General features: G+C 41.2%; 1 protein-coding gene across 7 annotated transcripts in view; it reads left to right on the forward strand.

Annotated features, from left to right (window-relative positions):
• The window catches only part of RPAP3 (RNA polymerase II associated protein 3), a 50,493-nt gene that overhangs the window by 10,266 nt on the left and 26,847 nt on the right, over window positions 1-13,380 (forward strand). For 6 of the 7 annotated variants that reach the window (XR_012156781.1, XM_073327966.1, XM_073327968.1 and 3 more), the window contains 3 exons: window positions 841-999; window positions 7,277-7,417; window positions 10,533-10,655. Coding sequence is in view for 5 of the 7 variants with exons in the window: in XM_073327964.1 (XP_073184065.1) it covers window positions 841-999; window positions 7,277-7,417; window positions 10,533-10,655 (423 nt within the window). In the remaining 2 variants the exon portion in view is untranslated. Of the gene's footprint in view, window positions 1-840; window positions 1,000-7,276; window positions 7,418-10,532; window positions 10,656-10,680; window positions 10,756-13,380 lie in introns of those variants that run through there. The other variant, XM_073327969.1, reaches the window with a different exon arrangement.

Raw genomic sequence — 13,380 nt, forward strand, 5'->3', positions numbered from 1 at the left:
GTAATATACAAAATAGTGACTGGAATAGTGGAGAGAGGCCCCATCCCTGCATCTCCCACTGGCTCATCTCCCACTGGCTCGGTTCCCAGTCAATGGGAGTTGAGGGGACCACGCTTGGGGCAGAGGCAGTGTGCGGAGCTCCTGGCTGCCACTACACATAGGAGCTGGAGTGGGGACACACACCTGCTTCTGGGAGCCGCACGGAGCCATGGGACGCGCAGAGCAGGGCAAGCCCCCGACCCTGATCCCTGGCTGGAGCGCCGAAGCCAGACCCTGCTTCCTGGCAGGAGCTCGAAGGCTGGATTAAAACATCTGAAGGGCCGGATGTGGCCCCCAGGCCGTAGTTTGCCTACCTCTGATCTATAGAATGAGTACTTTTTATAGTTGCAGATTTTTTGTTAAATGTTAACTTTAAGAAGCCAATTTCCTTGTTTTTTCACACAAGATTGTGTGATTACAACATTTTGAAAAATTATTGAAGCATATTTCCTTTAATACAAGATCACATAGTTGTCACCTTCTGGATACTTCCTTGACTTGCTCCTTAAAGAGGTGATACACCTTATCCACAATAACGAAAAACAAGACTTGTTTCTTTTCAGATGTTTCAGTATGTCAGAAAAGTTATAACTTTCCTTCATTTTAGTAACTTGTTCTCTTCTCATCTCCTTACTTTTTCCTACGATGTCTTTGCTCATACTGGTGGGAAGATTCAGTCATCCATGCAAAGTAATTCAGTCGAGTTCAGGCATGATTTTTTTTTCATTTTGCAGAAACTAGTTTTCTTCAATAATTGCTTTTGATTCTCATCAAAAACCTGTTTTTCTCCAAATTCAACAGGTAACAATGACTTCACCAAATAAAGCACTAGAGCTACAGCTGCAAATGAAGCAAAATGCTGAAGAGCTGCATGATTTTGTGAGAGAATTAGAAAGCTGGGAAAAAGATATTAAGCAGATGGATTCTGAATTGATGAAACAGAGTGGTGCCCCAGAAGAGGTAAATTCAAGAGTCCAATCTCAATATTAACACAGCTATTAATAAAAAATGGTGGTATTTGTTTAATAATTTATCATTTAATTTTGTTTTTCTTTGCACAGATTAAGATCCAAAGTGATTCTCATTTTAATGTTCTAGGGATACATTACTGCTGCTCCTCAAGGATATTTCATAAAGACTAAGGATCAGTATCTCCTAAACACCCCCCTTTTTTTTCCTCACCAGCAACATGTATGATCAAAGTACATGCAATGCTACCCTGCTGTATGTTTAAAGAATTTATTTATGCTGGGCCAAATTCTACCTTGCACTACAGGCTGTCCGTGGCCCCACTAAGTCATGGGACCCTGGTCAGCCCCCTCCTGGCCCTGGCTAAAGTGGCCATCTATAAAACCAGGGTGAGGAGGTTGGCCGATGGAGTCTCCTGTGACTGTGGGGCCTATTTCCAATCCTCTGTCCGTTCACATTTCCGGGCAGAGTTCCTCTGGGCAGCGTCCACTGACTCCCTTGATGCCTTTGAGGAGCAGTGGGCGCTGTCCGGGGTTCTCTGCTCGGTGTCCCCGTCCGGTTCCCTTCGTTTGACCCTTTGACCGCACTCCTGTCCCTGTTGTTCATTAGTTGTCCCCCGTAATTATTTGGTTTTCCAGGTCCTGTGGACCCCCCCTTATGCTGGGGGGATCCTTTAGCAGTGGGCGGGCAAAGCCCGCCCACTTCCTGGATCCCAATATGGCTACTCTGCTGTACCCAACTGGCCTAGGTCTATCACTGTGTGTGTGTGTGTGTGTGTGTGTGTGTGTGTGTGTGTGTGTATAATCTTCTTACTATATGTTCCATTCTATGCATCCAATGAAGTGGGCTACAGCCCACGAAAGCTTATGCTCTAATAAATTTGTTAGTGTCTAAGGTGTCACAAAAAACTACAGACGGAGTTAGAGAGAGTACCATGTCATGACCTAACTATCATCACGGGAGACCTGAATGGCAAGGTCAGTAAGGACGATACAAACAATGACAGAGCAATGGGAAGACATGGGTATGGCACCATGAATGAAAACAGAGAAAGGCTTGTTGATTTCTGTAATATGAATGAACTATTTGAACCTATTTGAACATCATGAAATTCACAAGCTGACATGGTGTTCTCCAAATGGCAGAGATAAGAACCAGATTGACCATATCATGATCAATGGCAAATGGGGACGCTCACTGACAGATGTGAAAGTGAGAAGGAGTGCATATGTTGGCAGCGACCATCACCTTGTGACAGCCTCCATCAAGCTAAAACTGAGAAGTGTGGGTCCACCGAACAAGGGACATAGACATTATGATATTGACAAGCTAAAGTCCCTAAAGCACAGAAAGCCTCCATTCTGCAGTTAAAGTACAGGTTTCAAGCACTTGCAGACCTTAATAAAGAGGAGGGGAATGCAGATGAGGAGATCAGCAAGAAGAAGGTATGTTGGCAACAAGAAGAAAGCCAAGGAATGTGTGGGCCCCTTACTGAATGAGGGAGGCAACCTAGTGACAGAGGATGTGGAAAAAGCTAATGTACTCAATGCTTTTTTTGCCTCTGTTTTCACTAACAAGGTCAGCTCCCAGACTGCTGCGCTGGGCATCACAAAATGCGGAAGAGATGGCCAGCCCTCTGTGGAGATAGAGGCGGTTAGGGACTATTTAGAAAAGCTGGACGTGCACAAGTCCATGGGGCCGGACGAGTTGCATCCGAGAGTGCTGAAGGAATTGGCGGCTGTGATTGCAGAGCCACTGGCCATTATCTTTGAAAACTCGTGGCGAACCGGGGAAGTCCCGGATGACTGGAAAAAGGCTAATGTAGTGCCAATCTTTAAAAAAGGGAAGAAGGAAGATCCTGGGAACTACAGGCCAATCAGCCTCACCTCAGTCCCTGGAAAAATCATGGAGCAGGTCCTCAAAGAATCAATCCTGAAGCACTTGCATGAGAGGAAAGTGATCAGGAACAGCCAGCATGGATTCACCAAGGGAAGGTCATGCCTGACTAATCTAATCGCCTTTTATGATGAGATTACTGGTTCTGTGGATGAAGGGAAAGCAGTGGATGTATTGTTTCTTGACTTTAGCAAAGCTTTTGACACGGTCTCCCATAGTATTCTTGTCAGCAAGTTAAGGAAGTATGGGCTGGATGAATGCACTATAAGGTGGGTAGAAAGCTGGCTAAATTGTCGGGCTCAACGGGTAGTGATCAATGGCTCCATGTCTAGTTGGCAGCCGGTATCAAGTGGAGTGCCCCAAGGGTCGGTCCTGGGGCCGGTTTTATTCAATATCTTCATAAATGATCTGGAGGATGGTGTGGATTGCACTCTCAGCAAGTTTGCGGATGATACTAAACTGGGAGGAGTGGTAGATACGCTGGAGGGGAGGGATAGGATACAGAAGGACCTAGACCAATTGGAAGATTGGGCCAAAAGGAATCTGATGAGGTTCAATAAGGATAAGTGCAGGGTCCTGCACTTAGGACGGAAGAACCCAATGCACAGCTACAGACTAGGGACCGAATGGCTAGGCAGCAGTTCTGCAGAAAAGGACCTAGGGGTGACAGTGGACGAGAAGCTGGATATGAGTCAGCAGTGTGCCCTTGTTGCCAAGAAGGCCAATGGCATTTTGGGATGTATAAGTAGGGGCATAGCGAGCAGATCGAGGGACGTGATCGTTCCCCTCTATTCGACATTGGTGAGGCCTCATCTGGAGTACTGTGTCCAGTTTTGGGCCCCACACTTCAAGAAGGATGTGGATAAATTGGAGAGAGTCCAGCGAAGGGCAACAAAAATGATTAGGGGACTGGAACACATGAGTTATGAGGAGAGGCTGAGGGAGCTGGGATTGTTTAGCCTGCAGAAGAGAAGAATGAGGGGGGATTTGATAGCTGCTTTCAACTACCTGAAAGGGGGTTCCAAAGAGGATGGCTCTAGACTGTTCTCAATGGTAGCAGATGACAGAACGAGGAGTAATGGTCTCAAGTTGCAGTGGGGGAGGTTTAGATTGGATATTAGGAAAAACTTTTTCACTAAGAGGGTGGTGAAACACTGGAATGCGTTACCTAGGGAGGTGGTAGAATCTCCTTCCTTAGAGGTTTTTAAGGTCAGGCTTGACAAAGCCCTGGCTGGGATGATTTAACTGGGAATTGGTCCTGCTTTGAGCAGGGGGTTGGACTAGATGACCTTCTGGGGTCCCTTCCAACCCTGATATTCTATGATTCTATGATTCTAAGAGGGACAAAGTTATAGCAATTTATAAACAGAGTAGTGATGCCTGTCTAGGCTACAGGCAGAAGAGAAGGAAGGAGTGGATTTTACCCAGCACGTGGAATGTCATAGAAACCAGATGAGCCCTGAAGAAAAAAGTTTTAGACACAAAATCCCAGAAGCTAAAGGACAAATACCACAAGCAGTATAGCAAGGTACACTGGAAGGTCAATTTGTGAAAGCAGACAAATAGCATTATATTGATAATCTGGCAACAGAAGCAGAGGATGCAGCTGCTTGTGGTGAAAAAGGAACCATCTGCAAAATGACGTGGCTTATCAGTGGTAAATGGCAGACACCAACAAACACTCTTATCAGGAACAAAAAAGGACACCTACTCACAACAGAAAAAGAACAAGAAATACGCTGGACAGAGCATTTCAAAGAATTGATGAACAGGGAGCCACCTAAAGAGGAAGCAAACATGCAGGAGGCAGAAGATCTTGATATCAACACAGACACCTCAACTAAGGAAGAGATCATTCAAGCCATCAAATCCTTAAAAAATGGGAAAGCTCCTGGCAAGGATAACTTGAATGCAGAATTGTCCAAGGTAAATCCTAAATAAGCAGCATGTATCCTGGCTCCTCTATTTACATCAGTGTGGGAAAGGGAAAAAGTGCCAAATGAGTGGAGCAATGGGGTTATAGTGAAGATACGAAAGAAAGGAACTCTCAGTGATTGTAATAACTGGCGTGGTATCACACTTTTATCTGTACCAAGCAAAGTATTGTGTAAGATTATAGTCCAGCGAATATCAGAGGCAATTGATAGTGTTTTCAGAAAAGAGCAAGCTGGTTTTCGGAAAGGGCATAGATGCACAGACTAGATCTTCACTCTACAAAACATAATAGAACAGTGCTTAGAATGGCAACGGCAACTCTGCATAAATTTCATAGACTTTGAGAAGGCTTTTGATAGCATTTACAGGACCAGCCTATGGCGCATTCTGCGGGCATACGGAATCCTTTCCGTACAATCAACATAATCAAAAGCTTCTATTTCAACTTTACGTGTAGTGCTGATCACAGTGAGCTCAGTTTTGAAGTCAAAACAGGAGTACGTCAGGGGTGTGTCATGTCTGCAATCCCCTTCCACATTGCTATCGATTGGGTAATGCGGCCTACAACAGAAGACATTCCAAGAGGCATTAAATGGACACTTCTCATCCCTTGAAGACCTGAACTTCACAGATGATGTCGCTCTCCTGTCACATACTCAACACTATATACAAGAAAAAACCACTCAACTCAATGCATTCAGCCAGCAAATTGGACTAAAAATCTACTGCAATAAGACAAATATCATGACCTTTAATATTGCCTCACCATTACCTATATGGATAGAGGATTATGTTCTCACCAATGTAGAAACATTCACATACTTTGGCAGCACCATCAGCCAGGATGTTGGAACAAGCCAGGATATCCGGAACAAAATCAGTAAAGCCAGGAACACCTTCAGGAGCTTAAATACTGTCTGCAAATCATCAAAATACAACACCAAAACCAACCTTAAGATTTATCAGAGCTGCGTACTTTCAACACTACTTTATAGTGCAGAATGCTGGAGAATGAGAAAGTATGACATGTCCAAACTGTCTTCTTTCCATACAACCAGCCTCAGAAAAGTCCTACATATCTTTTCGTCCAGTACAATCTCAAACCAAGATCTGTTGACACAGTGCAGCCAAGAGGATCTGAGCACCATCATTGCCAGGAGGTGCTGGAGATGGATTAGTCATGTGCTTTGGATGGAAACTGATTCTATCACCAGAATAGCAATAAGATGGACACCTGAAGGCAAGCAAAAACGAGTCCTCCTGAAAACAACATGGAAGCCGACTTGAAAAACCTGGGGCACAGCTGGGGAACCGTTGAAAGACTTGCCAGAAACAGACAGGAGGAGCTTCATCACTGCCCTAAACACCAGAGGTGTAATAGGAACATGATGATAATGAAATCCTCATTGATGTACTCTTCTGAGAAGTCCTGTTGATATCACAGGGCTCCCTGCATAAGTAAGGCAAATAGGATTTGGCCCTCTACAAGTAAACTGATGCTTCAGTATAAAACTGTAAAAGAATTTAACAGCCACTACAATATGTGGAGGTGTATGGTTTCTTTCTGTGCAGTGTAACTTTGTGTAGAATCCTGGATCCATTGAAATAAATGGCATAACTCCCATTGATGTCAGTGAGGACAGTTTCACCCTCTGCACTCAAATGGATAATTAATATTCGTATGAAATGTGCCACTGGCTTTTAAAATGTTTTGTGTTTCAGAGGAAAGAAAACACATGGAGACTTACAGAATCAGCACGTTTCCCAGTCAAACATGCATGTTACAGATTTTTTTGCTCTTCTTTCCTTTTTATCCAAAATATTATACATCTATTTATGTCCGAAATTCAAATCCAAAAAATTAACTGAATCTTGTTTTACATAATCACAAAGAGGTTCAACCATGGTAAACATCTTAATGTTTGTATTTTTTATATTGCATTTAAAACTTCCTGTTAGATTTATATTATCCATAAGGAAAATCTTTGTCAGCTTGTGGAGCAGCATCAGCATGAACATTATTTGAGTGGACCTACAAGAAAGCCGGGTGACAAACAGTTTTCTTCAAAATGTTTTGGATTTAGGGAAACCTAATCTAAACAAAACTTGAGCCTATCTTACCTCAGAATTGTGACACTATAAGGTCTTATGCACTTTCATTTACATTTATTTACAAAGATTTTCATTTTCCAAAATACTTGTGAGCATTAAAGTTTACAGACTCTCAGAAGAGAACGCCCGTCATGTGTTGATAGTAACAAAAGCTGTACTGCCTTAAATCTGCCTTCATCTTTAAGACATGCAGTTTTCAATCATCCTTTGTTTTAAAAATTAAAAGTATTTTACTGTAAATGTTATCCTATCTCATCTGAAAAAAAAATCTCATAACTATTTCTCTAAGTTAAAACTACATTGAAATAACTGTTGTTCTACCTAGAATTTACCACCAATTCGAAATGAGGCATATAGGAAAAAGAAGAAGAGCAAAGCTAAAGTACCTTCTAAGAAAACAACTGAGGAAAACAAAAAAAACAAGATAAAATCTTATGACTATGAAGCATGGGGAAAGCTTGATGTGGTACGTTATTCCAGTTATATGGTATACTTATCTCATGTGTCATGCCTAATTGATACTATTGCTTAATGTTATATTTCATTAGTGCCTAGAGTCCTGCTAGGTTGGTTCCCAATTGCACTAGGTATTGAAAAACAGAAAATAACACCCCTGCCCCAAACAGCTTACATTCTGGTCCTTGAAAAGATGTGAAATAGGATACTATAATTTATTTTAAATACATTAGGTATGAATTATTCCACAGTAATTACGCCCTGCTCAGGCTCATATCATAAATTTTTGGCATTAAGAAAAAATGGTTTTAAAAATAGTGTTTTATTTTAAATGTAAAATAATTCTGCAAGTAGTAGTTCAGAGTTGTCATAAATGTAAAGGGAAGGGTAAACCCCTTTAAAATCCCTCCTGGCCAGAGGAAAAATCCTCTCACCTGTAAAGGGTTAAGAAGCTAAAGATAACCTCGCTGGCACCTGACCAAAATGACCAATGAGGAGACAAGATACTTTCAAAAGCTGGGAGGAGGGAGAGAAACAAAGGGTCTGTGTCTGTTGGTATGCTGCTTTGCCGGGGATAGAACAGGAATGGAGTCTTAGAACTTTTAGTAAGTAATCTAGCTAGGTATGCATTTAGATTATGATTTCTTTAAATGGCTGAGAAAAGAATTGTGCTGAATAGAATGACTATTTCTGTCTGTGTGTCTTTTTTGTAACTTAAGGTTTTGCCTAGAGGGATTCTCTGTTTTGAAGTTAATTACCCTGTAAGGTACCTACCATCCTGATTTTACAGGGGTGATTCCTTTACTCCTATTTACTTCTATTTCTATTAAAAGTTTTCTTGTAAGAAAACTGAATGCTTTTTCATTGTTCTCAGATCCAAGGGTTTGGGTCTGTGGTCACCTATGCAAATTGGTGAGGATTTTTACCAAATCTTTCCCAGGAAGTGGGGTGCAAGGGTTGGGAGGATTTTGGAGGGTAAGACGTGTCCAAACTACGTTTCCCAGTAAACGCAGTTAGAGTTGGTGGTGGCAGTGGTTATTCCAAGGACAAAGGATAAAATTAATTTGTACCTTGGGGAAGTTTTAACCTAAGCTGGTAAAAGTAAGCTTAGGATGTTTTCATGCAGGTCCCCACATCTGTACCCTAGAGTTCAGAGTGGGGGAGGAACCTTGACAAGAGTAGAAGGAGAAGAGCATGTGAGGTGAATATTTAACATTTTTATTGTAAGTTTTTATGGAGGTATTGGTTAAAGAAGGTGGTATACATATTTTTAAAACATTTTTGGCATCCCAGTTTATTACTATTATGTGTGAATAAGCTTTGTGATTAACATGTTTTTAAAACAAAATATTCGGAAAATAGTTTCTTAAAGTACCTGCCAAACACTGAGTTCATGAGCTCATGCTGCTTCTGCTGCTATTGACATTGTAAGCATCCAGACCAATGCAAGAATTGTATTGAATTAAGCTGTTGTGTAAAGGCTGCATACATTCTGTTAATTATTTGGAATCAAACACATTTAACCTGTGAAAGTTTTGGAGCTGAAGTCTTACTAGTGTAGTGTCTCTTAACTAGGTTCCTGAAGTGAAAGCAGCATCGTGTTTAAAAGGAATGGAAACCTTCAGGATACCAATAGGATGCCTCTTACGAATTTTAGTCTCAGGTTTCTCATTGGATATGTCTGACTAATGCTACACAGTTAGGTTTACCCAAGGAGGTAACAGCTTACAGAAACTGGAGATTTGAGGATGGCTATTTTTAAAAATTAACTTTGATTACAATTTTTTAATGTTTCTGTAGCTTTGAGGTAGATATATGCTTAAAATATATTTAAATATAACTGCTTAACTTTCGTCTGATGGGAGTCCAGTATTTAAGGTCTTTTAAAACTTTAATCTGATCTGAAAACTAAAATACTCAGTAGAATGAGTATTAAAATACTAAGCGCATCCCACTTCTATTGACATTTCAGAAAAGGGTAGAATCTATGTGAGGTTTAGCATGTTATCAGCAATTAAAATGTTTGAATAAGCATTGGGTGTGGAGTGGGCTTTTGGGATGACAAATATTTCCCTGTAAGAATGAACTTTTTCTTTGCTGTGTGGTGCGTTTAGCATGGCTGTACAGATACTAAATGAAACATGGTAAGTGCAGAGAGACCTCTTGTTTGTATATGAAATAATTTTTCCAAGTACAAAATTGTAAACTGAGATAAACTAAAACTAGGTGCAGTGAATACACTGTAATACTGTGAAACAAATCACGATTTTGTAATCAAAACTGCGTGTGAAAGCTTTTCATTTAATCATGACTTATTGTGCCACATACACATTTTTAAAAATGATAATGAAAAAACGATAACCACTGTTAATCATTTTAAATGTTACGGTTTGGATTACGGATTACAAATTGAGTGGTCTCCAAACATACATTGCAATCCCTGTTGCAAAAAGCTGTACAATTCATTAAGGCCTGAATTCAGGAAAGCACTAAAGCATGTGCTTAAATTCTTTCTTGATTTAGAGAAACCTGAATAGGAATCTAAAATGCCTGATGTAGAGTGGACATTCAGATAGTTCAGGGTTTTTTGTGAACTTCATGGAGTATGGCTGTGTTCTAGTCACAGAAAATAGTTCTGTATTTCAAACATTTTATGGTGTATATTTTCAAATTTATGCAATTTTATACTGAATGTACAGCTGTTACTAAGCACCAACCATAGCACCATTATCAGTGTTTAAATTTCTGTAATAACAATGAGCATTTTATAAGAACCCAAATAGAATAACTTAGTTTTACTATTTTTAGTGTGTTGTTGTCAGGAAGTTGTTTTATTACCTTTGTGAATATTTCAAAATCAGTTTACAAAATTATAAGTCTATACATTCTTAGGCCTCAATGCTGTATAGAGATCTGCACAAGTGAACCCCTGTGGCTGAGCAAGATCGCAACCTTAGTTAAATAAAGACAAAACAAAGTACTGCCAGTAGTATTTGTAATAATTGAAAGATGTATTTTTAAAAATCCTGTGTCTAGTTTGTCCTTTATCGATATCTAGTTATTATTTGTATGGAGTCGTGGATTATAATGAACATTATACACTTGAATTTATTTTGTGTTTTTAGGACAAAATACTTGAAGAACTGGACAAAGAAGATAGTACCCATGATTCCTTATCTCCAGAATCGGACTCTGAAGAAGATGGAATTCATATAGATGCAGAAAAAGCTCTTGCTGAGAAAGAAAAGGTTATTGCAGCATTAAATGACCCTTAAAAAAAAAAAATGATGCAGACATTTGAACATTGGCTGTTGCTTCAAGTCATTGTCCACATGGATTCCACTTCTGGTGAGCATGTGCCCATAACAGATTCTTTTAGACAGCAGTGTCTGTTGGGACCATGCTCATGCCCTACATACACTTGAACTGCACCACCCTCTCCACACTCATACTCCCTTGCCCCCGGAAAGGACATAAAGGGAGCAATGGGCCCAGTTATCCCTCACTTCTTTCTTACTGCTCCTGACAGCAAGAGAGAACTGTTGCAGTGTCCACATACTCCGTGCACTGACCTGTTAGTTGTCAGGATAATTAGCATTGTTTATTAGTGTAGTTAGTTAATAGTTACTTTGTTACACCATTTGGCTTAAAAAAAAATTAGATTAGATTTGGAGTTTACCTGGTACTTAGTTGATATGGCTAAAACTAAATCCCTGGGATTTAAAACTCGTCCTTCTTGAAAGGCAGCTATGTTGTTTAATGATGGACAGTCTTGGTGTTTCTTCTGCCTTGGTGAGGGACAGAATCCTGATAAGTGTTCAGTCTGTTCCTATTCCAAGAGCATGCACAAAGCCACTGAGGCTCATCTGAAGCTCTACTTTTAGAGCACTAATGAGGGCCTCTTCACAGCCCAAGGCTAAAAAGTCCTGCTTCCTCAGTCTATTTGAATGAGCACTCTGCTGAGCTGTGGCTCTACACCAAGCTCCTAGGCACTTTCTTAATCTAAAATTACCGAGTCTGACAGGACAGACAAGAACTCCTCTACCCAGTCATTGTCTGAAAGCGGTTGGAAGCAGTGCCGCTCCAGGATCAAGCACACATATGGTCACCCATCCTGGTGCCCAATAAAGACAGACAAAAGACTTACCATGACTCAAGATATGATGCCCCTCAGGCAAAAGGCAGTTGGTAACCCAGACTGGGTTCCTCTGATGCCTTGGTACAGTTAGTCACCAGGAACTCATGGCACCATCTGAAACCATGGTCTTCATTTCCCTCAGTACTGCCATTGAAACATCTACACTTGAGCCTCGGTGCCCATGACTAAGACTTCATCTCCACAGTGCAGATGTTCCCAGCAGTGACGTTTTAGGTACCCATTTGTCTAATGGTCACCAGGCTACTGGAGTCACCCCTGCTATCTGCGTCACTTAGCAGAGGTGCTTCTGCCTCAGTGCCGACTTCTGATGTGGCTATGGTAGTGATGAACTCACCTGTTAAATTCTGTCACTTGGTTGTGGGGGACCCTAGAACACCTGACAAGATAGCTTCCCCCATTAAAGGAAGCATATTCATTTTCTTCTTGCCCTTCAGAGTATAGCAGGAAGATATTTCCACATACACCTCACTCTTCCTCGTATAAACCTTACTGGTCAGATAGATTCTAGAGAGTGCCATTATAGGCATAGACATCAGGAAACTTGAGGAGAACATTCTTTGTGGCTTCACCCCTATGGCCTCCACTCCTGTGTAATTCCAGGACACCTTGTGCTGCCCTTATCCTCACTCTTCTGCTCTGTAGTTATATCTCTCTCTCCTACAAGACCCCATAGATTTACTCAGCAGGGTCAGTTAGTACAGTCTCACAGTCTGCGACAACAAGACCATGACAATGAAGAATAGCAGCTGGAGAAGGAAGAACACTTATTCTAAACAGCAATTCCTTCTCTTCAGTTCTTCTCCTAGTTAGATAGATGATTTCAGGATCTTCTGAGAGCTTTTAAGGCACACAGCAGATATGTTAGAAATTCTGGTAGAGGTAGTATAGGAAAATCCACACAAACTACTAGGTATCCTGCACTCTTTCATGTCTTCAAGTAGCCTTACCATGCCCATTAATGAAGGCTTGTTAGAACAGCTAAAATCTTGTAGTAGACCCAAGCACCAATGGCACCTAATTCCAAAAAAGCTGACAAGCAATATCAGGTTTCCTTTGAGGGATCATTGAGCCCATTCTGCCTTTTGATGTCCTTGGGTGGGTGGGAACATCACAAAGGTATCTAAGGCACAGATATGGTCCCAATGGATGCGGCTGAAAGGATCTGATCTCACATGCATGGGACACATGCACACCAGAAGCAGAATCTGAGTGGACAACACAATCTCAAAGAACCTCAGCTGCTGTAGGTTAAGTAACCATTCTTTTCTCTCTCCCCTCCAATTTCAGCTAGGATGTATGTCGTCTTCATTTTGCCAAGGCCCACGATTCCTTATATTCTTCTGAGTGAGAAGATTCCCTTCTGATCTTCGCACAGCATTTAAGTCAACTTTCTGCTTGTTAAAGGGGCTAGGTTGTTGAGACTGAACCTCCCTATCTTAGATATAGCACAGCTATAGAAATACTGTTCTGTCTCCCCTTCCTCCACCACCTTGCCAGCATTTCTCATCCTGGACCTAAAGTAGCTAAATCTAGGAGTGAGAGAGTAGTTCAATCTTTGTCCATAGGTTTTATCTTCTGTTGACTTCGAAGAAGGGTGCCAGTTCTGATGGGAATCTTTTTTTTTCTCCATTTGTGTATCTGCTCCTCAGGATTTGAGGTGGGAACACCAACTCACTATATATGACTGCACAGAATTCAGATGGTACTAACTCTTTGTCACTATCAACCTTGGCTGGACTTGAAAGTCTTCATATCCTGTTGTCGATCTCCTGACCTTTCCGTTTCTTTTATGAAGTATAAGTTTTTGATTCACT

The sequence above is a fragment of the Lepidochelys kempii genome, chromosome 1 (assembly GCF_965140265.1).
Source record: "Lepidochelys kempii isolate rLepKem1 chromosome 1, rLepKem1.hap2, whole genome shotgun sequence".
NCBI classification, from domain to species: Eukaryota; Metazoa; Chordata; order Testudines; family Cheloniidae; genus Lepidochelys; species Lepidochelys kempii.